The sequence below is a fragment of the Oncorhynchus clarkii genome, chromosome 33 (genome assembly GCF_045791955.1).
Source record: "Oncorhynchus clarkii lewisi isolate Uvic-CL-2024 chromosome 33, UVic_Ocla_1.0, whole genome shotgun sequence".
Classification (NCBI taxonomy): domain Eukaryota; kingdom Metazoa; phylum Chordata; class Actinopteri; order Salmoniformes; family Salmonidae; genus Oncorhynchus; species Oncorhynchus clarkii.
In genome coordinates this window covers 5,465,546-5,492,873 of record NC_092179.1, presented here as the reverse complement: position 1 = coordinate 5,492,873, position 27,328 = coordinate 5,465,546, and the positions used below count along the sequence as shown (strand labels likewise).

General features: G+C 41.3%; 1 protein-coding gene across 1 annotated transcript in view; it reads right to left on the bottom strand.

Annotated features, from left to right (window-relative positions):
* LOC139393063 (DENN domain-containing protein 2A-like) overlaps positions 1 to 21,311 on the bottom strand; it is a 48,432-nt gene extending 27,121 nt beyond the window's left edge. Inside the window, exons 1-10 of the mRNA XM_071141401.1 lie at positions 21,241 to 21,311; positions 19,335 to 20,635; positions 19,146 to 19,213; positions 18,964 to 19,061; positions 18,441 to 18,656; positions 17,744 to 17,837; positions 17,611 to 17,661; positions 17,249 to 17,460; positions 4,588 to 4,697; positions 3,377 to 3,446 (exon numbers count right to left, since the gene is read on the bottom strand). Coding sequence (XP_070997502.1) covers positions 3,377 to 3,446; positions 4,588 to 4,697; positions 17,249 to 17,460; positions 17,611 to 17,661; positions 17,744 to 17,837; positions 18,441 to 18,656; positions 18,964 to 19,061; positions 19,146 to 19,213; positions 19,335 to 20,494 — 2,079 coding nt within the window. The 5' untranslated portion in view covers positions 20,495 to 20,635; positions 21,241 to 21,311. The remainder of the gene's footprint in view (positions 1 to 3,376; positions 3,447 to 4,587; positions 4,698 to 17,248; positions 17,461 to 17,610; positions 17,662 to 17,743; positions 17,838 to 18,440; positions 18,657 to 18,963; positions 19,062 to 19,145; positions 19,214 to 19,334; positions 20,636 to 21,240) is intronic.
* Positions 21,312 to 27,328: the final 6,017 nt, after the last annotated feature.

The following is a 27,328-nucleotide window of genomic DNA, read 5'->3' as shown; positions in this document are numbered from 1 at the left end:
CTTACCTTCCTACTCTTCTTCATTTGCACACACCGTACATAGATTTTTCTATTGTGTTATTGACTGTACGTTTGTTTATGTCTAACTCTGTGTTGTTGTTTTTGTCGCACTTCTTTGCTTTATCTTGGCCGTGTCGCAGTTGTAAATGAGAACTTGTTCTCAACTAGCCTACCTGGTTAAATAAAGGTGAAATATATATATTTTTTAACTTTCAAACTAGACCCTGTGTATTCTTCAAACATGTCAGGGAACTGTCTTATATGGGACACCATACGAGGCGATGATAACCAGGAGACAAAATGCTGATAGTTACAGTATCTGTATCGGCAATGGAAGATATACAGTACCAGACAAAAGTTTATTTTTACTGTTCAAGATTGTAGAATAATAGTGAAGACATCAGAACTATGAAATAACACATATGGGATCATGTTGTAACCAAAAAAGTGCTAAACAAATCAAAATATATTTTAGATTATTCAAAGTCTGCCTGATGCCTGATGACAGCTTTGCACACTTTTGCTATTGCATCAAGAAGTTCCTCATCTGTAATTTGGCCTTTCCCTGAGTCTTTCTGTACAGCTGTTAGTTTTACATTATTAATAGAAAAAAAATCCATGCAATTAACTTCGGTTAGTAGAGATGGAGGAGTCTGAAACAAAAACATATGCTTAAAGTCACTTTGCTTCCTCTTTCACAATATAGTTTGGTGAATCATGGATGACTCCGTCATTTGTAACAAGTTTCAGTAAGTTATTTTTGGTATCATTTCTATGTTGAAGATTAAAAAATAATATGGTGAATTTGGTGCACAAAACGTATTTTAACTGTGTGTGGAATATAACCACAGATAGAACCCTTGTTCTGTCTATGGTTGTACTCTACCCACAATTTATTTTCAGTTGATAGGTAAAGTGTAACTAGCCAGTTGTAGAATATTGTGTTGGCAGTTGATATTGTTTCAACTGTAACATGTCTAAACTTTACTTTAGTAGCAAGGTGTTGTAGAGCAAGTGTCTTGTGAAACACATTCCAGACGCTGGTACTTCTTGCTATCTTGGCATAACTGTGATTTGACGGAGAAATATCAGCTAGCTAGATATGCTAGCCAGCTGTAGCTATCCCCAAGATATAGCTAGCTAGCTGTTGTCAGGTTGGCTAAAAACAAGAACATCTTCTGATGGCGAGTCAGTCAGGAGAAGAGAAGTCCTCAACTTCAAAACTTAACTCCATAACAAAGCTACCATAGCTTACCTCGCTGTCACTAAGTTACTCACTACTGCCCTTGTTTGTTTGTTGTGATTGAATGGCAAAGACAGACCCAAGAAACACCCACATTAAACCACAATCCAAAGACAACCCGTTTGGGCTTCAGTGATAGCCACTGCATTTCTTAATGAGCACCGGAACACATGCAGAATCAGTCTGTGCAGTTCACCTTTAACACAGGCTCAATCTAATAAATAATATCAGTCACCTTTTTTTATTTAACTAGGCAAGTCAGTTCAGAATAAATTCTTATTTACAATGACGGCCTACACCGGCCAAACCAGGACGACGCTGGGGCAATTGTGCTGCGCCCAAAGGGACTCACAATCACGGACGGTTGTGATGCAGCCTGGAATCAAACCAAATATGACATTACCTTTATGAATTTTCAAGCCATTATGTGCTTTATGTGCTTCCTTTGATTACAAAAATGCTTCAAAATTCACAAGAAGTGATGTCAGCTGATGAAGATGATCTCATAGAACAAAACGCATGAGATCTCCTAAGACTGTGTTTACCACAGATATTATTTTCGTGTTTTTCCAAAAACCCTATGAAAAAAAAAAAAAATTCTCCATAGGCTTTGGACAACAAGCCATGGCAGAGTTAGTGCCTACAAAAAAAAAAGCCATTACTATCGCTCTCTATTCTGAATGTAGCTTGTGAAAATCCACTCTGGCTGGCCAGCATAATGCGTTTTGATGCTGGTTTTTGCAAAGGCTGGTCACCTGCGAGAACACAGCGAAGGCTGGTCACCAGCAAAAACACAACAAACGGCTGGTCACCAGCGAAAACACAATGAAGGCCGGTCTGCCAGCATAACCAGCTAGACCATGCTGATCAGACCAGCTTGACCAGTTAGACCATGCTGGTCATACCAGTTTGACCAGCATCTGAACAGCACTAACCAGCATAGACCAGCACTGACCAGCTTGAAATGTATGCTGGTCTATGCTGTTTTTTTCAGCAGGGTGAAAGAGACTGAGGATGTTTTCACAAAAATAACAACACACAAGCATCTACAACACTATACACACAGTAAAGCACACGCATAAGCGCACACATACACACACATATTTCCGCTGAATCCATCTCAGGGAATAACTGTTTCCCACCAGTCCATCTCTATTTGCAGTATCATGGTTATTTACTCAGCTGACATCATAGATAACCACTTCCTGTCGGTGACTGTCTGTCTGTCTGTATGGTACACTATAGATATACACAAAAGTATGTGGACACCCCTTCAAATGAGTGGATTTGGCTATTGCAGCCACACCCATCGCTGACAGGTGTATCAAATCGAGCACACGCCATGCAATCTCCATAGACAAACATTGACAGTAAAATGGCCTGAAGAGCTGAGTGACTTTCATCGTGGCACCATCATAGGATGCCACCTTTCCAACAAGTCAGTTCATTAAATTTCTGCTAGAGCTTCCCCGGTCAACTGTAAGTGCTGTTATTGTGAAATGGAAATGTCTAGGAGCAACACCAGCTCAGCCACAAAGTGGTAGGCCACACAAGCTCATAGAATTGGATCACAGAGTGCTGAAGCACGTGGCGCATAAAAATAATCTGTTACTACACTCACTACCAAGTTCCAAACTTTTTCTGGAAGCATCATAAGCACAATAACTGTTTGTCGGGAACTTCATGAAATGGGTTTCCATGGCCGAGCAAGCCTAATATCACCGTGGACAATGCCAAGCGTCGGCTGGAGTGGTGCAAAGCACCATTGGACTATGGAGCAGTGGAAACGCGTTCTCTGAGTGATGATTCACGCTTCCCTGTCTGGCAGTCCGACTGACAAATCTGGGTTTGGTGGATGCCAGGAGAACGCTACCTGCCCGAAATGCACTGCGACCCAGGCCTAATCGCCCAACATCAGTTCCCAACCTCAATAATGCTCTTGTAGCTAAATAGATGCATGTTCCCGCAGCAATGTTCCAACATCTAGTGGAAAGCCTTTCCAGAAAAGTGGAGGGGCAGACCAACTCCATATTAATGCCCATGATTTTGGAATGAGATGTTCAATGAGCTGGTGTCCACACACTTTTGGGCAAGTAGTGTATATGTGTACTGAAGGAATACATGCAAAATGTACCAGTAGACGACGACAGTATCCAAACCTCCTGCTTCCATCTTCGCCAGTCAAAACAAAAGAGAACATTTCACTGTGGAAAAATAAAATACAATAAATGTATGTATAATATGCTTACAGGATTGTGATATAAACCCCCCAGAAAACATGTTCACATTGGTATAATGTGGGCCCAATGCAGGCAAACATATTGTCCACATGCTGACTCCCCATATTGGGCCAATGTGCCTTTGCTCAACAGCTCCACGTTGGCCCCCAAGGCATTGGCCCAGTGTGACCCAATGTGGGAAGCCATTATCTGGTGAGGGCAGCCCTCACTTTGCCTGAAATAAGCCTGTCCTTTCCCAGCAAACATGTCCATATTAGAACGATGTGGGCCCATTGCGGACAAAAATATTGGCCCCATGTAAGCTACCTATATTGGGCCGATAAGCTGTTGCAATTTCATAGGAATATATTTATTTATAATTCATTAATTATACTTTATTTCAATGCATAAATTGCATAATTGTCAAGACGTAAAGGTATTTAAGGGATCACGGATGACCAAGATGTTTCTTTCAAAATATATTTTTACAAGAGAAACTTAAGTTTCTCATATATAACATTTGGCACTTATTTAAGTAATTTTATAGACCTCATCATTGTCATTGTGTTGGGCTGATGTGGGCTAAAATGTGTTGGGCTGTTGAAGGCTTGGCATGGGCTAGCCTGTGTTGGGCTGGTGTTGGCTAGCCTGTGTTGGGCTGTTGTAGGCTAGCACGTGTTGGGCTGGTGTAGGCTAGCCTGTGTTGGGCTGATTTGGGATTGGTGTAGGCTAGCCCATGTTGCGCTGATGTGGGATGGGTGTTGGATAACCTTTGTTTGGCTGGTGTAGGCTAGCCTGTGTTGGGCTTGTTGTGGGCTAGCCCGTTTGGGGCTGGTGTGGGCTTAGTGTTTTGGGACGTTGTTGGATTGCTGTGGGCTAGCCCGTACCCACCTTGCCCACTGAATACCGACATGGGCCCAATGGGGTTATGTTTACTGGGCCACAGTCTCCAAGGTCAGTATTTTTGTTCATGAGGTTAATAAGAGTAAAGTATGGTACAGATCCATAATAAATAGCTAAATACATTCTATCTATAAAGTGCTTTTCTCAAACATTAGAACTGTGCATGATTACAAAGACATGTAGGCTATATTAGATTAGTGCTTATGAGTGTGAGCCTGCTGACCTGGGGTAGTTCTCTACTGGCTTCAAGTCCTTAGCATCAGGGAAACAGAACTGGGGGATGATCCTTAGCTGATCCTCTGTCTCCTTCATGAACTTGAAGCTCCGCTCCAGCTGCAGAAAGAGCAGGACAAAACATCATAAGTCTGGGTCAAAATACGAAATCCATCAAAAACCGAGTCTAACCCCGACCCAAATCAACACTTAGCCTTTAACATCTAAACACTTTCCTGAAGACCCATTGCAGATCTCAGAGAATTACCCAATGCTAAGACAATTGGAAGGTTAAGTGGAACCATCGACAGATTGATAACTATCCTGTCACTTTAAAATTCACAAAAAATGTTATACTCCCCAAAGTGCAATTTCTGTGCAGCATAATTTTATATCTGCAAATCGAAAAGGAGAAGGGGCTTGGTCAGGACACATTTTCTGTCCAGGCACTCAAATCAAATCACATTCTATTTGACACACGCTTCGTAAACAATAGCTGTAGTCTAACAGTGAAAGCCTTACTTATTGGTCATTTTCTAACAATACAGAGTTAAGATAAAGATATAGAATAAAACATGTAAATAGTAACACGAGGAATAAATGCAGTGAACAACAATAAAGAAAAAAGTGACATGGCTATATACAGGGAGTACCAGTACCGAGTCAATGTACAAGGTAATTGAGGTTAGCTATGTACATATACTGTAGGTAGGGATAAAGTAACTAGGCAACAGGATAGATGATAGACAGTAGGAGCAGCATATGTGGTGTGTGTGTGTGTGTGTGTGTGTGTGTGTGTGTGTGTGTGTGTGTGTGTGTGTGTGTGAGACGTTAGTATGCAAGTGTGCACGTGCTATAAAGTGCCTTCAGAAAGTATTCACACCCCTGGACTTTTCCCACATTTTATTGTGCTAAAAAGTGGGATTAAAATTATTTAAATATTTTTTTTGTCAAAAATCTACAGAAAATACTCTTTAACTTCTTGAGAATACTTGACACGCAGACGTCCCAAGTATGCCCCTGGAAATGCAAATGCGCTACGCTAAATGCTAAATGTACTCGTTACAACTCAATCTTTGATCAAAATTCACAAGCAGGGTATTGAATTAAAGCTACACTCGTTGTGAACCTAGCCAGCAAGTCAGATTTTTAAAATGCTTTCCAAAACGCAGAAATAAAATATAAAACATTCATTACCTTAGACGAGCTTCTTTCTTGGCACTCCTATATGCCCCATAAACATCACTATTGGGTCTTTTTTTTGTTTAAATCGGTCCATATATACCCAAAATAGCTTTGTATGGAAGTTGTGTCATTCAGAAAAAATCATCGTTTTTAAACGCTGCGTAATTTTTTAAAATTAAAAAAGTCGACGATAAACTTTCACAAAACACTTCGAAATCCTTTTGTAATCCAACTTTAGGTATTAGTAAACGTTTATAATCTATCAAAATGATTACAGGGCGATGTCTCTTCAATAGGTCTTCACTTCAAAAACAATGCCATCTGATATCTCCCTCAACTGCATCCGGGTGAAGACTGGGAAAATGGAGGTCAGATAGATGGATTTTCCAACAATTAATTCAATTGAAAATTAGGACAATGGCGCCATCGTGCGGAATTTGTATGAATTGCAGGCAGATTCCCATTAAATTCTGTTCTCTTTTAACAACTGGTGGAAGTGACTTATGGAAATTATTTTTTGCTTTCAGAGAGCAGTTTTTCTTGCGTTTTTCAATGAAACACACGATCTGTTATAGTCACAGCCGTGATTTAACCAGTTTTATAAACTTCAGAGTGTTTTCTATCCACACATACTAATCATATGCATATACTATATTCCTGGCATGAGTAGCAGGACGCTGAAAAGTTGCGCGATTTTTAACAGAATTTTCAAAAAAGGAGGGGGTAGAAGTAAGAGGTTTTAATGTCTAAATAGAATATTAATGAAAATTAATGAAAAATAAAACAGTATCTTTAAAGTGGGGTGGATCAGCTTTAATATATACATTCTATATACATTTTACTGACACAGTATATTTTACATTAGTTATCTTGTTTTTTTGTTATTTTTAGTCCCACCCTTCAGCTCTATCTCTGAATACCATCCAAGTTTGATGTCTATTTTCCATATATTTCCAACTGTGCTGTTTCACAAATGTTCTCAACCTTTATACATTTTAAGGCAAAATATGGCTACTTTGAAGAATCTCAAATATAACATATATTTTGATTTGTTTAACACTTTTTTGGTTACTACATGATTCCATATTGGTTATGTCATAGTTTTGATGTCTTAACTATTATTCTACAACGTAGAAAATAGTAAAAATAAAGAAAAACCTTTGAATGAGTAGGTGTTCTAAAACTTTTGACCGTATATATAATAATAATAATATATATTTTTGTTGCCTATTTGCATTTAATTTAGTTAATAATACCTGTCAAATATCAGTTTGCAAACAATGTAAAAACAAAAAATTATTGAGTTAATAAAGTCGCATACAAACATGGTCTCTTTTTTGCTTTCTTGAGTAAGGCAGCTCCAAAATGCCGGTGTTTCAGCCCAGCTCAGTGCTTTCTATGGTGGTGGGGCAGCCGATGGAAAATACTGTGCATAGGGGTTAGTAATGTTCTCTAGTTGCGCCATGATTGGCTCAGTGTTCTGTCACTCATGGGCACACTACATCAAAGCAAAATCTACGGTAAGCTCAAAAATTCAAGCCCCTTGGGTGCTGCAATAGAGTTACATTAGAAGTGCCCATCCAAGAAGGCTCATTGACAACAGATAAAATGACGTCAAATCACGCTATATCTACCATAGCTTTGATTGGACTTAGCTAGCAAGCTAGACAAGCAGTCATTGTCAAAAATCACATCGACAATCTACTGCCATATCCTTTTCAATTCTTGTCATACGAAGAGAAATTATAGATAAGACATATCGGTGTTCATCGGCCATTGGACGTAAACATTACACACACAACATATTGGAATTTGCAAATTCAACAATGAGTGGCTTGGAAGGAATAATTTGCTAACTGCAAGCATTGCAAAGCAATCACTAGCCTGCTATTCAGTGGAGTGGTTGTGTGGTCCAAGTCTGGGTTTAAGGGTCTCTTTTCCAAGCTTAAAAGGATGAACATTCAACACCATGGGCCAGAAAAGTTTGAATACAATGGCCATGCTGGCAATCCAGCATGACTTCTGCCGTGTTCAAAACAACTGGAAACTCTGAACTGGGAAATCTCAGACTTCAGTGAATTCAAGACAAGTGGGAACTAACTCGGAATACTTTTTGAACGGTCATCTAACTCGGAATTCCAAGTCAGGAACTCGGGCCTCTTTCTAGAGCTCCGACCTGAAGTGCACTGACGTCATGATTCAACCTTGTTTTTTTTCCAGAGTTCCCAGTTGTCTTAAAATCACCATAAGTCCAGAGAATGCCAGACTTTGATGACAAAGTTTGAGGACAAAATTTGCCTACGACCGCCATGCTGTTCAAGTGAGCACAGCACAACAAGGTGAGTCCAAAAATGTCTTCTATGCTGATGCATAAATGATGTAATATGCCAGGGAGATATGTATACTGAAGCTAGGAAATGAATACTAAGTGTACAGTGGGGCAAAAAAGTATTTAGTCAGCCACCAATTGTGCAAGTTCTCCCACTTAAAAAGATGAGAGAGGCCTGTCATTTTCATCATAGGTACACTTCAACTATGACAGACAAAATGAGAATAAAAAAATCCAGAAAATCACATTGTAGGATTTTTAATGAATTTATTTGCAAATTATGGTGGAAAATAAGTATTTGGTCACTTACAAACAAGCAAGATTTCTGGCTCTCACAGACCTATAACTTATTCTTTAAGAGGCTCCTCTGTCCTCCACTCGTTTCCTGTATTAATGGCACCTGTTTGAACTTGTTATCAGTATAAAAGACACCTGTCCACAACCTCAAACAGTCACACTCCAAACTCCGCTATGGCCAAGACCAAAGAGCTGTCAAAGGACACCAGAAACAAAATTGTAGACCTGCACCATGCTGGGAAGACTGAATATGCAATAGGTAAGCAGCTTGGTTTGAAGAAATCAACTGTGGGAGCAGTTGATTTCTGGGGCTCCACGCAAGATCTGGGGCTCGATCTGGGGCTCCACGCAAGATCTCACCCCGTGGGGTCAAAATGATCACAAGAACGGTGAGCAAAAATCCCAGAACCACACGGGGGGACCTAGTGAATGACCTGCAGAGAGCTGGGACCAAAGTAACAAAGCCTACCATCAGTAACACACTACGCCGCCAGGGACTCAAATCCTGCAGTGCCAAACGTGTCCCCCTGCTTAAGCCAGTACATGTCCAGGCCCGTCTGAAGTTTGCTAGAGAGCATTTGGATGATGTCATACGGTCAGATGAAACCAAAATATAACTTTTTGGTAAAAACTCAACTCATCGTGTTTGGAGGACAAAGAATGCTGAGTTGCATCCAAAGAACACCATACCTACTGTGAAGCATGGGGGTGGAAACATCATGCTTTGGGGCTGTTTTTCTGCAAAGGGACCAGGACGACTGATCCGTGTAAAGGAAAGAATGAATGGGGCCATGTATCGTGAGACTTCGAGTGAAAACCTCCTTCCATCTGCAAGGGCATTGAAGATGAAACGTGGCTGGGTCTTTCAGCATGACAATGATCCCAAACACACCGCCCGGGCAACGAAGGAGTGGCTTCGTAAGAAGCATTTCAAGGTCCTGGAGTGGCCTAGCCAGTCTCCAGATCTCAACCCCATAGAAAATCTTTGGAGGGAGTTGAAAGTCTGTGTTGCCCAGCAACAGCCCCAAAACACCAATGCTCTAGAGGAGATCTGCATGGAGGAATGGGCCAAAATACCAGCAACAGTGTGTGAAAACCTTGTGAAGACTTACAGAAAACATTTGACCTCTGTCATTGCCAACAAAGGGTATATAACAAAGTATTGAGAAACTTTGTTATTGACCAAATACTTATTTTCCACCATAATTTTCCACCATAATTTCCACCAAATAAATAAATAAAAAATCCTACAATGTGATTGTCTGGATTTTTTTTTCTCATTTTGTTGAAGTGTACCTATGATGAAAATGACAGGCCTCTCTCATCTTTTTAAGTGGGAGAACTTGCACAATTGGTGGCTGACTACATACTTTTTTGCCCTACTGTATGTTGTGTGGTAAGCTGTTAGTAGCCCATGTGCCTCACGCTAATAATTTGGTCCCTTTCCCCCTTAACTTAGCATACTGTTCTGACTTGGTGCTGTACATGTAGCCAATAGTCTGTTTTAGAGAAATGTAATCAATGAATATTGTAAGTGATTTCATTGTCTGGTTATATGCCCCCTATATGCATCCTACGGTTCTGACTTGGTGTATAGGGAGAATACTGTAAGAACGGCCCATGTTCTGAATTTTGTCACTGTACATTTCAAAAGTGCTGAAAAAACGTCCGTCCTAGCTTGCTCATTAATGCCTTAATCAAAATTACCGATTGCCTCTTATCCACTTGTTGTCCCCTTATATATACACAGCATATATATTTTTTGTATTTTTATTTAACCTTTATTTGACTAGGCAAGTCAGTTAACAAGAACAAATTCTTATTTACAATGACTCCCTTATACCATAGTTTGTACATCTCAATTGTCAGTAGAAACCACATTTGTTTAAGCAAGTCAGCTATACGGTATCAGCTATGTTTTTTTAAGCAGGAAATGAGGCTGAATTAACTGTTTTGCTGCCAGACAAGGCTTCGCTAATGGCCAGGTGTAGCAGTGGTAAGGATTCACTCCATGGAGCTGAAATGTAGGCCTAAATTTGTCACTCTTTGCTGGCATGCATGGTTTTTTGTTTTGTTAAATGTTGGTTTTTCTTTGAGGCTTTATTTTAAAATTTCCAGTTTGTGTATCCTGCGCCATTTGTCATTGTTATAGTGCTGTAATTTAATTTCACATATATATTTAATTGTATTGTTTAGTGTTGTGTTGTGTAGTGGTTATGCTTTGCTGGTATATTTGAGTTAAAAAATAATATTTGTTGTAATATATGTTCATGCATTGTAACCAACTTGTATGGCTTGTTTTAAAAATGTTTTTTGTGAGAGGTTTGTTATGTTCCAAGGGTGGAAGAGCATGCAAAGTGCTTTAATATTGGCTCTTAATATTCATTATATATTTTAAATTTTGTCTGACTTGACATTCCAAAATAAAATGTAATATTTTTTGCTCACATAATGAAAGAACTGTGATATGACTGTATGTAATATAGTGTATATCATAATTTAGTTCTAATCTAGATGGTGGATTTAAAAGAAAACATGAATCATCAGCCTACAATGACATCTTTGTTTTTAAGCCCTGGATTTCTAGCTCCTTGATATTATTGATGGATCTGATTTCAATAGCAAAAATTTCGATGGCTATACATTTGCCGATGTGAACAACCTTGTTTTACTCCTCGACAGTTTAATACTTTCTGAGAAGTAGTCATTATTTACTATTTTACACATAGGGTTCCTAACATAACTTTAACCCATTGTGTAAGAGATTCTTCAAAATTGAAATATCCCGGGCATTGATATAAAAATGCTAGTGGTACTTTATCAAAAGTCAGCTATGAATACCAGGGTATTGTCCATGTAAAAAAAAACCTGTCTGATTAGGTTTAATAATATCCAAGAATACCTTTTAAATTCTATGTGCTATGCATTTTGCTAGAATTTTTGCGTGTCAACACTGAAGTGTATGGGCCTCCAATTTTTTTAATGGACTGGATCTTTATATTACCACCTGGGTCACCTGGATCATGTTTCAGTAACAAGAATCAGACCTTATTGTTGAGTATCTGATAATGTAAAACTTTTATAGGAGTGGTTAAAACATGCTAATAACGGTCCTCTGAGTATATCAACAAATATTTGGTATTCCTGAAATTAGTCTTTCTGTACAGTTGTTAATTAACAGCTGTATTAATGGAAAGAAATCTTTACAATTAACTTTTTTTTAACCTTCATTTAACTAGGCAAGTCAGTTAAGAACAAATTCTTATTTACAATGACGGTCTACCCCGGCCAAACCTGGACGACGCTGGGCCAATTGTGCGCTATGGGACTCCCAATCACGGCCGGTTGTGATGCAGCCTGGAATCAAACCAGGGTGTCTGTATTGACGTCTGAAGCACTGAGATGTAGTGCCTTAGACCGCTGCGCCACTCGGGAGTCCCAAACATGACATTACCTTTATGAATCACAGCCAGATGTGATCACGCTTATTAAAGTACTTTGCGTCCTCTTTCAATAAAATTGTTTGGTGAATCATGGGTCATTTGTTTAAGTAAATTATTTTTGCTTTCCAGTTCTTTTGTTTTTCCTCTAAATTGTTTTGTGTCTCTATGGGACAGTTTTTTTGCTATCTATCTGCACTATTTCCATTGTTAATATGAACTCTTTTGACCTAAATGGCTTTTGTTTTAAAGATGAGTATTGAATTGCATGGCCTCTAAAGACACATTTGAAAGTGTCCCATACAATAATGGGATCTGCTGTATCTATGCTATGTTGGAAAAGTCAGTTATAAATTATTCCTCCAACAGTCTTTGATTACCAGTTCTGTAAGAGTGATGTAAATTTCAATTATTTGATGGTCCGACCGCATTCTGTCCCCTATCAACACGTTTTAAACTTTTGGAGCCAGCGAGAATGACATAAGAAAGTAGTGAAGACAACTAGCTTGATTGAGCCTATCAAATCCATTTGGCTATAAAAACAGCTAGGCTACATACAGACACCGGTTAGTCAGTTAAGCCAATGTGCGGGAGCACTGCAATTAAGTGTACATGAATGTATTAGTGACTATGCATATATGATTAGCAGCAGCGTGTAGTGGCTTTTGATTACCTGGCTTATGCTTGGGGGTATGTTGAAAGCCGTTTTGTTCTAAATCTATGACTGGGGTGGCTTTTGTTTTGTTATGTTCCAATGGCAGGCAGCTTAGCATGCACACACTACCCTCTGTAGTGCCTTGCGGTCGGAAACAATTGCCGTACCATGAAGCAACCAGTCTTTCAATGTTGCTGCTGTAGAACCTTTTGAAGATCTCAGGACCCATGCCAAATCTTTTTAGTTTCCTGAGGGAGAAGAGATGCTGACCATGCTGTACCATGTTAATTCCTCAGTGATGTGGACACAGAGGAACTTGAAGCTCTCGACTCCCTTCACTACAGCCCCTTCGATGTGGATGGGGGCGTGCTCGCACCGTCGTTCGTTTTCTGGAGTCCACAATCAGCTCCGTTGTCTTGCTGATGTTGAGGGAGAGGTTGTCCTGGCACCACACTGCCAGCTCTCTGACCTTCTCCCTATAGAATGCCTCATCGGTTATCAGTCTTACCACCGTCGTGTCATCAGTAAACTTGATGATGGTGTTGGAGTTGTGCATGGCCACGCAGCCCTGGGAGAACAGGGAGAACAGGAGAACAGGACTAAGCACCCACCCCTGAGGGACCCCGTGTTTGTCAATGTGGCGGATCTGTTGTTTCCTACCCGCACTCCCTGAGTGTGGCCCGTCAGGAAGTCCAGGATTCAGTTGCACAGGAAGGTGTTCAGAGCTTGATGCTGAGCTTGGAGGGGTCCATGGTGTTGAATGCTGAGATGTAGTCAAAGAACAGCATTCTTACGTAGGTATTCCCTTTTGTCCAGGTGGGTAAGGGCAATGTGGAGTGCAATAGAGATCATCTGTGGATCTGCTGTTTTCAGTCAGGATCTCAGAGATCACTGCCTCATTGCCTTTATCCGCTATGGGTCCACGGTCAAACAACCACCCCTCATCACTGTTGGGGCAGTGCACAAATTGGAGTGGGTCCAGGGTGTCTGGGATGATGGTGTTGATGTGAGCCATGACCGGCCTTTCAAAGCATTCCATGGCCACAATCCAATGAGCATCAGAGTCAGCGTAGTAGGATTCGATCTTGGTCCTGTAATGGCGCCTTGCCTGTTTCATGGCTCGCCGGTGGTCGTTGTGGGATTTCTTAAAAGCGTCTTGATTAATGTCTCGCTCCTTGAAAGCGGAAGCTCTAGCCTTTAGCTTAGTGCTAATGTTCGCTGTAATCCATGGCTTTTGGTTGGGTTATGTACGGACAGTCACAATGGGGATGACGATGTCGATGCACTTAAATCTCAGAACATATTCCAGTCTGTGCTATAGCGAAAGAGTCCTGTAATTTAACATCTGATTTGTCAGACCACTTCCATATTGAACTATGCTCGCTTCGAGGAAAACAACACATTACCTCCTGTTTGAGTTTTTTTTTCTTTTTTTTCTTGTAAGCAGGAATCAGGAGGATCGAGCTATGGTCTGATTTGCCAAAGGGAGTGCGAGGGAGAGCCTTGTATGCATTTCTGTGTGTGGAGTAAATGTGATCTAGAGTTTGTTGCCTCTAGCTGCACAGGTGACATGCTGGTAAATATGAGGTAAAACGGATTTCAGTTGTCCTGCATTAAAATTACCGGCCATAAGAAATGTCACCTCTGAATGTGCATTTTCTTGTTTGCTTACGGCCCTATACAGCTTGTCTAGTGCGGTCTTAGTGCCTGCATCGGTTTGTGGTGGCAAATAGACAGCTATGAAAAATACAGATGAAAACTCTCTTGGTAGATAGTATGGTCTGCTGCTTATCATGAGGTATTCTAACTCATGCAAGCAAAAACTCAAGACTTAACATTAGACATCACGCACCAGCTGTTGTTAACAAAGAGACACACCCCTCCCCCTCTCCCCTTACCCAAGTCTGCCATCTGGTCTTGAGGATGCATAGAAATACCAGCAACTCCGAGAAACATAGGACCTTACAGTTCTTCAGGTCCCGTTGATAGGATAGTCTCTAGCAGAGCTAATCGAGATTGCACCTTCGACAACAAAACACTCACGCTCATCCCATACTCATCTTTAAAACAAAAGCGATTTAGGTCAAAAGAGTTCATATGTGACGCGATTCAGGAAACTAGATGTATGTCACAAGTCACAACTTCACAGGAAAGTCGTTTTACGCAAAACATGTTTTTCTTATCAAAATCCATCTTTTGGGCAGAAATGCCTTCTTGAACATGCAAGCTTTCGGGATATTTTGTCAGGACAAGATGCTAGAATATGCATATAATTGACAGCTTAGGATAGAAAACACTCTAAAGTTTCCAAAACTGTAAAAATATTGTATGTGAGTATAACAGAACTGATATTGCAGGCGAAAGCCTGAGAAAAATCCAATCCGGAAGTGCCTCATGTTTTGAAAGCGCTGCGTTCCAATGTGTCCCTATTGAGCAGTGAATGGGCTATCAACCAGATTACTTTTTCTCCGTATTCCCCAAGGTGTCTACAGCATTGTTACGTAGTTTTACGCATTTATGTTGAAGAATACCCGTAAGCGGCTACATTGCGCAACTGGTCACCTGATGGCTCCCAGAGTGATTCTCGCGTAAAATACAGAGGTAGCCATTATTCCAATCGGTCCTACTGAAAAACCAATTGTCCCGGTGGATATATTATCGAATAGATATTTGAAAAACACCTTGAGGATTGATTATAAATAACCTTTGCCATGTTTCTGTCGATATTATGGAGCTAATTTGGAATATTTTTTGGTGTTTTCGTGATTGCAATTTCCGGGCGATTTCTCAGCCAAACGTGAAGAACAAAGGAGCTATTTCATCTACAAAAATAATATTTTTGGAAAAAAGGAACATTGGCTATCTAACTGGTGGTCTCGTGAGTGAAAACATCCGAAGCTCATCAAAGGTAAACAATTTAATTTGATTGCTTTTCTGATTTCAGTGACCAAGTTACCTGCTGCTAGCTGGACAAAATGCTATGATAGGCTATCAATAAACTTACACAAATGCTTGTCTAGCTTTGGCTGTAAAGCATATTTTGAAAATCTGAGATGACAGGGTGATTAACAAAAGGCTAAGCTGTGTCTCAATATATTTCACTTGTGATTTTCATGAATAGGAATATTTTCTAGGAATATTTATGTTCGTTGCGTTATGCTAATTAGTGTCAGTCGATGATTACGCTCCCTCATGCGGGATGGGGAATCATTAGAGGTTAAATTACGAACCTTGTTGGTTAAGCCACAGAAAAAGTCAGCAACCTTCCCACTAGCCATGATTGGCTGAGATAATGAGTGGGCTGGACATGCCGAGAGAGGAGTTGGGATTGGTTTGCCATAGAATCAGTCTGTCTTGGTAATCCTGTCAAACACGTCTTTAAAAAAAATGTGTTGTGTAGTGGAGCTGCATAAGTGTGGTTCTCCACTTTCTGGAGGATCAAGTTTTGAAATCAGTGAAATCAGAGTATGATAGCTAAAGAGATAGAGGAAACACCTTTCTCCGGATTACATCTTCAAACTAAGGGCAACCATGGCACGGCATTCCTGACAGGGAGACGCGTCCATGCATGATGATGTTTACAGGTAAGATAGTCTAGCGTTAGCTTTTTAGATATGACACATTTTCTAATTTTGACAGGCAGTGGTTTAATTTCAAGCTAAAATGTACCGTTAGCTAGCTAGCTAACGTTAGCCAGCTGGCTCCCTAACTGACGTTATTATTCATTTCCCAGAGCCGTGTGCTGTTCTACTTAGAACCTAATGTTAGCTAGCTAACATTGAATATGGTTTGTTAGCTCCCAGCACTGTGGCATTGTTGGCACTGTTTACTGTTTAACTAGCTAACGTTGTCTGGTTAGCTAACGTTACGTGATGTGTGTACAACACCCGTTGAATATGGCCAGTGTCAGTAAACATCGGTAAAAAAAGAGTAATGAAATTGCTGCCAGCTGAGCTGGTTAGGCTGTTTTCATGTTATCCAGAGGTAAACAAATCATCGGCTAGAGCGTCAAATGTGCGCTTCGAGAGCGAAACGAGATGGGTGGGGCTAAAGCTTAGGGTGAGGGTGTGAACGATGCTGAATGGGTGTAGACAAAGAAGTGCTCTTCACTAGATAGCAAAACATTAAAAGGAGATTTTCTCAAAATTGAGTTTACAAGTTGAACAACTTTCGAAGCAGAATTGCTTTCCCATTGTTCCTCAAATGCAGTGTATGATATTCCAATTTGTCGCTCTGAGTCTCTACTTTTATATAATGTAAAAAAAAAAAAACATTTCAAATTTTGCTACATAAAACCGAATCCAGATGGTGAGTCATATATCAACAATGGAAATATTGGGACTAACAGTACAGATAGATAGCAATAAAACTGTCCCATAGAGGTACAGAATAAGTTAGATGAAAACCAAAAAGAACTGGAGAAACTTATTCTATAACGATCAAGTGTAATGTATTATAAAAATAAAGCGAACTGGATGGAATATGGGGAAAATCCCCAATTTCAAAATAAATCTTTAACATAGAAATGCTACCAAAAATAATTTACTGAAACTTGTTACAAATGAAGGAGTTAATCGCGGTCTACATGCTCGCTGACGTAATCTCCTTATGACGCGGCGTCGCTTGTGTCATGTCCACTCCCGCTTCCCCACTACAGCCCTCGACATCACCAGTTTAATAACAATCGGTCCTGGCAACCCATCTTTACGCACACCTGAGTCTCTAAGACGGCAGCCCCATGTTCAAACTCCTTCATTCTCCTCACCTTGAGGGGAAAGTGCTGAGTGACCTCCGGCAGGTAGTGTACGCCAGCCTTGGTTCTGTGCAGCGCCACAACCAGAAAGTACTCAAAGAGCTGGCGTTGATGTAGCTCCTTCAGATTCCTGGTGAGGTCCAGAGAGCTGTGTTTGTTACAGTACTGACCCTCACCCGGCTGGCTCAGGATAGACTGGACTGTGGACATGCGCTGCCGATGGGCTGTGAGAGGGGAAGGAGGGTATGGAAGGAAAGGAAGGAAAAGCAAAGGTAATGAAAGAGAAGTAGAGGGGTAGAAAAAGGGAAGATTCATTTGATACTGACAGAAGCACTTTATGGAATTGTGAAAGATGTCAGTTGGTCACATAGTACCTTTAGCCCTGTCCTCTGTCTCACTCTCTGAGTCAGTGTTTTCATCTGTGACTGCAACAAAAATGAAAAAAGTGTTACAAAATGGAGAGCATTGAAATAATGTTTTGGGGAGTTGAAAGAATCTCACACTCACCTCTCCCTGAGCTGGTCTCAGCAATTTGATAGACCCTCCTCAGATGTTTCTTTCCAACACGAGCCTCAAAGATACTGTTGATTTTAAGCACATCCTGTTGGAAGAATGAATGTTAGAAATATCAATATTGGATATACACTGAGTATACAAAACATTAAGAATACCTTTCCATGACATAGACTAACCAGGTGAAAGCTATGATCCCTTGTTGATGTCACTTGTTAAATCCACTTCAATCAGTGTAGATGAAGGGGAGCAGACAGGTTAAAAAAGGATGTTTAAGCCTTGAGACAATTGATATATGGATTGTGCATTCAGAGGGTGAATTGGCAAAACAAAATATTTAAGTGCCTTTTGAATGGGGTATGGTAGTAGGTGCCAGGCGCACCGGTTTGTGTCAAGAACTGCAATGCTGCTGGGTTTTTCACACTCAACAGTTTCCCATGTGTATCAACTGTGTGAAGCATGGGAGACAACATGGGCCAGCATCCCTGTGGAACGCTTACGACACCTTGTAGAGTCCATGCCCCGATAAACTGAGGCTGTTCAGAGGGCAAAAGGGGGGAGGGGGTGTGCAACTCAATATTAGCAATGTGTTCCTAATGTTTGGTGTACTCAGTGTATAGGAGAAGGAGAGGAGACGAGGAGAGGAGAAGAAGCCACTTAAGACTATTGAGATTCCCCCACAGTCTCTTACCATTGGTATCCTCCTGCAGACGTGGTTATAGGAATCTCCTCCAGACAGCCAGTGGGGCAGTTCATCTGCGCTGTGAGGGGTGGACTGGGGGCTGAGCCGGGGGGGAGATGCTACTCCTCCACTATCACTACGGTGATGGTTGGTCTTACGCAGATCTGGAAGCTTGAAGCTGCAACTCCCACCAGAGTTCTGTCTGAAGAAACCAGGCCTGGAGATCTGCACAGAGACTAAAAATAATCAGATCAATCTGTGAAGTAAAGGAAGTCATAAGCTAATGTAAAGGACATCACACTGCTTGCTTAGCGAGTTCCGCTTCCTCCTGATTTGGCTCATGAGACTCAAACCCAAGATCTCTGCCCCGCAAACACACACATCTTACCCAGTCATGCCACTGAAAAGCTGGCTATCCAACAGCGCATGTGGAGACACTTCAGGCTGAGGAGTGAGCATCACAGATCCCCATCTGCTACACTGACACAAACTGTCATGATTGTTATGTCATCATTAAGATAGTGTTATGTACCTTGGAGCATTCTGACCCAGGAGAGGAAGGTAGAGAAGGTTGTGATGAGCACTGACTGGATACCTCAATGTCCTCATATGGATTCTCCTTGGAAGAGTCTGCAGGAAGACCAAAGATAATTAAACACTATTGAATTTAGTTTAAATTATTATTTGTGATTAGATCAGTTTTTTATTCTTCACCTGTAATAATTTCATAATGATGATAAGGTGGATGACATGATGGAATGTCCTCAAACTCAAAGGATTTCCTGTGAAGGAACAAAAGAAAGGGGGAAATACTTAGAATATATTGTGTGTATGTTCATATGAGAGTGAATTAATTACTGTTAGTGTGAATTTAGTGTTGTCTGTTCTGTATTGCTATTTTACCTCTTGGGGTTGTCTCTATCTCTTTGTTTGTCTGTCCTGGGTCTCCTGTAGATGTTGGGGGAAGGCTGGTTGGACAGAGGTGGAGGGGAGATGGAAGGCAGTGGGGGCAGATTCCTCTGCCCTTTCCCATGTCTCGGTAATGAGCGGGTCCTCGCTTCAAATTTGGAGAGGTGCTGAAAGGTACGTTGCTGGAAGGTGCGCTGGGGTTTGGGGACCGGGTTTATGGGTGGTGACCCTGGCTCTGTGTACACATTCTGCAGGTCTCGTCCCTCTTGCCCACCTTGCCATGACTCCCCAAACATCTCGTCAGCATCCAATGTTCCTAAAATGGATTCTATCTCTCTTCTCTTGGCCTCTACATGTGTATCTCTGCTAGGTGGGCAGAAGTAGTTGCCAGGTAGCTCTAGAGGACTCTTGCTGGGGTTCTCCTCCCTCATGGTCTGCTCCAGCTTCTTGAAGAGAGTGAAGACGGCTCTCTGCTCCACCAGTCTCCTACCGTTGTCTTTCTTCAGCATCCCCATCACCTGCTCCTTCACAGGCTCCACAGTAGGCCGAGAAACCCCTGCCCTTCCTATGATCGCTTTCCCAAGGTTCTGCTGCTTTTCCCTGCTGGCCAGCCTGCTGCAGTGTCCTTTATGCTGCTCCTCGGAGGGTCTGACATCCTTCTTCAGAAGGGATTCAGTTATTTTCACAGTAGTGTCCTTTACATGCCCCACAGGCGAGGTAGTCCTCGAATTCCCAGCCATTTCTACATTATCTTTCCCATGGTTCTGCTGTGTCTCCTTGCTGACTGGTCTACTCCAGTGCTCCATGGTGGATCTGGAATCAATCTTTTTTAGGGATTCTGTTATTTTCCCAATAGGAACTGTAGTGACTGTTGGGGAGATATGCTCTATGTTCTCCTTCCCATTGTTCTTCTGCTTCTCCCTGTTGGTTGGTCTTTCGCAGTCCTCAATGGTGGGTTTGGAATCACTCTTAATTAAGGAGTCAGTTCTTTCCACAATACTCTGAGTGGGTGTAGTTGTAGCTGTTGTTAATGTTAATGTTGGGGATGGGGAAGACTCCTTTCCTTCCCACTTTGAGATCTTGTCTTTGATGGTGGCATGGGGAGGTTTGGAGAGTGTTCTGCCCCCAGCCAAGGTGTTCCTCTCAGCCTGCATAGTTATGCTTGGGACCTCCAGCAGGTTGTTTAGGTTGTTTAGGGAGATGAGGGGCAGATTGGTTGCCCTTCCCTGTCCTAGCACTGCCCTGGCCTGTTGTTAGGGTCTGTAGGTGCACTGTCCCCTTTCAGAAGGCCACGTCTGAAATATCAGTCCAAACGGTAGTCAACACAACGGCTACTAAACCATATTTACACAGGCAACTAAAACTTTTAGACCTCAAACACAACCTTGCATTTTCAATTCAGGCAAAATAGACTTTAAAATATAGTGTAGACCACAAATTCTCCATTTAGTCAACATAAAAAGACAATAACAACAGGACTCATTTAAGGAACATTCCAGTCTGTTCAGTCATTGATGGGAAAGTCAGGGTCTTTAGTCTGGCGGTAGCATATATGTCATGAGGACAGGCCTGTGACCGACCATATCCTTCTCACAGAGCTTCAGTAAACAAACACATACTTGGACCAGAGCCACATGGACCAGAGCAAATAAGCAAATAGATTAAATAAGCATTCTGAACCCAAATAAAAACTTAACAGTCGTTAATTAAAGAGAAACTGAATTAGTTGTATGTGTGTTGATGGTTTTGAATTGGGAAGTGTATTAGTAGTTGAAAGAATAGTATGGCTTAAGGGGAACCACTTTACATTGTAACCATGATCTTCTTGGAGATTTTTTTTTTTCAATGGACCCATAAATATTCCCCCAACATTACAGGTCCCCACTCTCATCATACTCACTTGTTGACAATTTGGTAAAGGCAGTCCTGCCCTGCAGTCATCCTGCTAGCAGACTCCATTCTCAGCATACACCTGTAGAGAGAGAGACAGGAAGATAGAGACAAGTTTCAAATTACAGTTACACACAAAGGGATACTGCAGAAAAAAAGAGAGAGAGAGAGATCAGATATTTTGGATTCCCTTAATCCTAGTTCTAGTCATGCAGATATGTCTATGAAGCTCATAAAATCACTAGCCAGACATCTAGAGTGTAGGCATCTCTGTCCCAGTGAGACTGGCTCAGTGTAAGAATAGTATCCTATAACTGATTTTCCACCTCTCATCCATTCCTCACATCTGGTTTCCTACAGTATTTTGCACAGCCAGTTAAGTCTCATACAAAACCATGACAAAAATAGTTCAGATCCCATGAGGGGCTAAGTCAGCACACAAATAAAACATTTGAGTCACAAATAACTATTGGAGAGGGAGTACTGATACTTTTTAACCCCTGTCACTGTCACAATGGCAAATGGAAATGTTTTAACCACTCTGTGAGACTCTACTCTTGTCTCTGTATTTCAGTTCTCAGGCCATTGTCTCTCAGTTCACTGGCTTCTGAGAAGATCTTGGGTAGAGTTTCCCAAGCAGACCCTTTTAGACCGCATGTCTGCCCCTTGAATAATGTTTACATGTCCTACTTCACTCATATCATATGAATGTACTGTATTTTATACCATCTATTGTACCTTGCCCATGCCACTCAGCCATCGCTCACCCATGTGTTTATATGTTCATATTCTCATTCATCCCTCTGGATTTGTGTGTATTAGGTAGTTGTTGGGGAATTGTTGGATTACTTATTGCTGCACTGTCGGAACGAGAAGCACAAGCATTTCGCTACACTCCCACCATGTGTATGTGACCAATAAAATGTGATTTGATGCTGTATACTAAGTCGTAGATAAGTTGAAAAAGCACCAGGGGTTCACATACTGCTGGATATACAGCAGGACATACATAATATCACATTATTCTCGTTTATCAGCCTCGTAGAGGTCCTAGAATTTTGACACAGGACAAGAAATTAATACAATATTATCAAACTCAGCCAATGCACAAATCGTCATCTAGTCGTCCTTACCTTTCTCTGTTGCACAGACCTTGTGAGTCTACCAGTGGAACAGGAGCTCATTTCCACATCAGTGACCCTTGATACAACAGCATCGTTATCCATGACTTCCTCAATCACAAGCAGGTCAACTCTTCTCTCATATACTATATGTTTCCATACTAAGATCTGCCTCTCCTTTCCCACGACTCCAACACTAGTCATCAATCATCTCTCACACACTGTGTAAAACATCTCTTGGCTTATTATGAAGAAGTGTATCTCAAAGGTTGCATCAAGTCCAACGCAGCTTCAAGGCTTTTAGTAGTCTGATTTAGTATTTCCCTCTATATGCTTTATTTGCCATGTATCCTAAAGGAATAGCTGACCTCTTTCTCCTAAACTCGCTCTCCCACTATAGCTGCAGACCCCTCCCACTCTTACACAATGGTCCCTTCCCAGCTAACTGAAAGTTCTGGTTCCTCTCCACCACTTCTCATCTTAAGCTAGATCATTGGACATTTTAGCTGGCTGAGGTTCAGTTGACTTGCAATGTAATAGGTTAAAATGACTTCATCCACTGTGCAGGGATTATTCACTTTTCTGTCAAGAAGTTCATTTCTGTAGGAAGGATTTTGCTTTACTGTTCCGAGGTCATTGTTTCCATTGGTCTGTTTCTCTACCTCTATCTGCTGTTTATTGTGATTACGGCAACTTGAAGTTCATAACTATTTCATAACATGATGATTAGGCCAAACGTATCGATTTAAGTTAGTAAACAACTGCTAGTCCAAGAGAAAGGGGAATTGAAGGGACAGTGACAACGATATGAATTTTCCTAAAAACCATGTGTTGAACCTCTCATGGCAACTGTCTATCTGCACCACTGTTGCAATGCAGCTGTGCCTACACATTTCGATCCCCAGCCTGCTACAAGAACTACATCTTTCTGCATGTAACATACTGAAAAACAACTTTAATATGTCATTATGTAGCAACAGGTTATTGCAATATCCCAGTCTATTACGTTTAAGATCTTCATATCATAACTTTAAATAATTATGCATTATCATTTTCAACTAACTTTGCATCAACGGTTTCAGTGCAACAACAGAGACCACACACACAGCACATGCAGCACTTCTTACAATAACATAATACAACAGTTTCCCCAAAAACGTTAACTTACCTGTGTTCACCTTACATGATGACCATTTTGTAACACTTGACACGCTGCAGGTCCCGCCTCTCCCATCTCCTCATTTGTTTCTAGGATCGTATACCCACGTGGGTGATTGAAAGATGAACTGAGGTCCACACCCCAGTTGGTGGTGGAAATGCACCTTAAAGTTGGTTGCCAACCTCCATATAGTGTCCAAAGAATAAGAAGAAGGAGCCTGAAGGAGGAGAGATTACTGGAAACAAACTAGGTTTAACATTTTATCTGTGGATTAATTGTCGGAATAGAGGACCTTGTGCATTTCAAGTAAAATAACAACCCAATGTTTATATCCCAGGACAACTTAGCTAACAGCAGCAAGCTAGCTAGCTAAATTGACAAATGTTTCCTGCTTTTCGTCCTGTCCCCAAATTAATATAATTGGTTCTGTATTGATTTTGAGGAAGGAAAACGTATTCAAATTGTATGATGCTCTTCATCCAAGGGTATTGATAAAAAAAGATAAGACAGACAGAGTGTTCAATTTACTTCAAAGAACAGAGAGAGCCCAGTAAACATGACCACATTACCCAATGCAGGTAAAATATTGGCCCTACATAGGCTGCCCACATTGGGCCTCAGTTTATCGGCTCCACATTGGCCTCAAGGCATTGGCCTTGAGGACAGCCCTCACTTTGCCTGAAATAAGCCCATCTTTTCCCAGCAAATATGACCACACTGGCACGATGTGTGCCCAAATCAAGTTAAAACATTCTACCAATGCAAGGGGGTAGATCAGCTTTAATATTGCAGGTATATTGGGGGTTCCATCAACGCAATTATCTGCATCATTTCCAATCCCCCATACATATATATATTTTGTTCATATACAGTACCAGTCAAAAGTTGACACCTACTCAGTCAAGGGTTTTTCTTTATTTTACTATTTTCTACACTAAATAAATCTACATTCTACATGAAATAAATCAAAATATATTTGAGATTTTAGATTCTTAAAAAAAGCCACCCTTTGCCTTGATGACAGCTTTGCACATTCTTGGCAGTCTCTCAACCAGCTTTATGAAGTAGACCGTTGTAAAAACACCTGGAATATTTTTACAACAGTCTTGAAGGAATTCCAACTCATCCCAAACCATCTCAATTGGGTTGAAGTCGGGTGATTGTGGAGGCCAGGTCATCTGATGCAGCACTCTGTCACTCTCCTTTTTGATCAAATAGCCTTTACACAGCCTGGAAGTGTGTTGGGTCATCAATCAATCAAATGTATTTATAAAGCTCTTCTTACATCAGCTGAGCTGTCTCTAGAGAGTTGAAAAACAGCAGGTCTGGGACAGGTAGCATGTCCGGTCAGAGTTCCATAGCCGCAGGCAGAACAGTTGAAACTGGAGCCAGGTGGACTGGGGACAGCAAGGAGTCATCAGGCCAGGTAGTCCTGAGGCATGGTCCTAGGGCTCAGGTCCTCCTCCGGTCATTGTCCTGTTGAAAAACAAATGATAGTCCCACTAAGCGCAAACCAGATGGGATGGTGTATCGCTGCAGAATGTTGTGGTAGCCATGCTGGTTAAGTGTGACTTGAATTCTAAATAAATCACCAACAGTGTCACCAGCCAAGCACCCCCACACCATCACACCTCCTCCTCCATGCTTCATGGTGGGAAACACACATGCGGAGATCATCCGTTCACTTACTCTGCGTCTCACAAAGACACAGTGGTTGGAACAAAAAAATCTCAAATTTGGACTCATCACACCAAAGAATGGATTTCAAATTTCCACTGGTCTAATGTCCATTGCTCGTGTTTCTTGGCCCAAGCAAGTCTCTTCATCTTATTGGTGTCCTTTAGTAGTTTTCTTTCCATCAATTTGACAATGAAGGCCTTGATTCCCGCAGTCTCCTCTGAACAATTTATGTAGAGATGTGTCTGTTACTTGAACTCTGTGAAGCATTTATTTGGGCTGCAATCTGAGATGCAGTTAACTCTAACGAACTTATCCTTAGCAACTGATGGTTTTTGCGATTGCACTTGAAGAAACATTTTCAAAGTTCTTGAACTTTTCCAGATTGACTGACCTTCATGTCTTAATTAAAGTAATGATGGACTGTCGTTTATCTTTGCTTATTTGAGCTGTTCTTGCCATAATATGGACTTGGCTATGTTCTCTATACCACCCCTACAATTTCACAACACAACTGATTGGCTCAAATGCATTAAGAAGGAACGAAATTCAACAAATTAACTTTCTACAAGGCACACCTGTTAATTGAAGTGCATTCCAGGTGACCACCTCATGAAGCTGATTGAGAGAATGCCAAGAGTGTGCAGAGTTATGAGGGGTGGCCATGGTCACCCCTCATAAGTTCACATGTTCGAGAACTCCTTTCTGCCAAAAAAACGCATTTTGATAAACAAATATTTTTTACGTTTAAAATGGCTGTCCTGTTAAGTTGTGAATTGCGACATATGCCTAGATTCCTGAATCGGATCACATATATTTTATATTTCAGATTCTTCAAAGTAGCCACCCTTTGCCTTGATGACTGGTCTGCCATATAGAAGGGTTCTGTCTTGTCAGTCTGTGGCTAGCTGCCAACGGCTAGAAAGGACAGATTGCTGAACAACATGGTATTCAAATCAAATCATCAAATCAAATTTATTTATATAGCCCTTCGTACATCAGCTGATATCTCAAAGTGCTGTACAGAAACCCAGCCTAAAACCCCAAACAGCAAGCAATGCAGCACACTCTAACCTTAAGGCTACCTGCCACCCCAGAAGAAAACATATGGAGGTCAAGAGACCTCTTTTACAAGGAGGTTAAAGGTTCTAAATTATGTCACCATTGCCCTTGATTCTAAGCAATGTTGTGATGCTATTTATGTTGACTTGGCCAAAGCTTTTAATACGGTATACCATTCCATTCCTGTGGGCCGGCTAAGGAGTATGGGGCCGGTGGGGAGAGTCCTCTCCTCTCTCTCTCTCTCTCTCTCTGTCAGTTCTCAGTACTCCATGATAGCCTCATTAGCTGGGTCCTCACCATTGTTGTCTTACAACAGAGATGTGTGGAGAGTCTATTTTTCCATCCCTTGCTGCTGCTCTAATTTAATCCCTTCTCTCACTTCCTTGGCTGTTCTCTCACTTCCTTGGCTGTTCTCTCGCTTCCTTGGCTGTACTCTCACTTCCTTGGCTGTTCTCTCGCTTCCTTGGCTGTACTCTCACTTCCTTGGCTGTTCTCTCACTTCCTTGGCTGTTCTCTCACTTCCTTGGCTGTTCTCTCACTTCCTTGGCTGTTCTCTGTTGTTTAATATCACATTGTTGAATGTTACCGACAGCAATCCATGTTCACATTTGGAAACCCGTGTCAAAAGCTGTTTTTATTTTCCAAACAAGAGGAAAGGCGCCACTGTAGATTTTTATTTAAATATTATATATTCCATTTTTTGTCAGTGCCAACCATTAATTGAGTAGGTCATTACTTTGATATGACTATCAAGTTTATGAATGTGAGGTTTGAGACTGGCCCCATGTGCTGATCCTCTGAGTCAACATGTTGGTGTAGGAGCGCTTGGCAAAAACACTTTGTGTGTGTGTGTGTATCTGATTGCTTGTGAGTGACATGCTGTGTGTGTGTGTGCGTAGAAGTATGTTCTTGTCCTGTGTGTGTGAACGACTACTTTTTCCTTAACCTCTGGATACGTTTGCGTTCATATATCACCACAGTATGTAACCCTCCATACCCTGTCTCCTGTTACCACACTGGCCTAACACAGAGAGACACACCACAGTGTGTATGTAACCCTCCATACCCTGTCTCCTAAC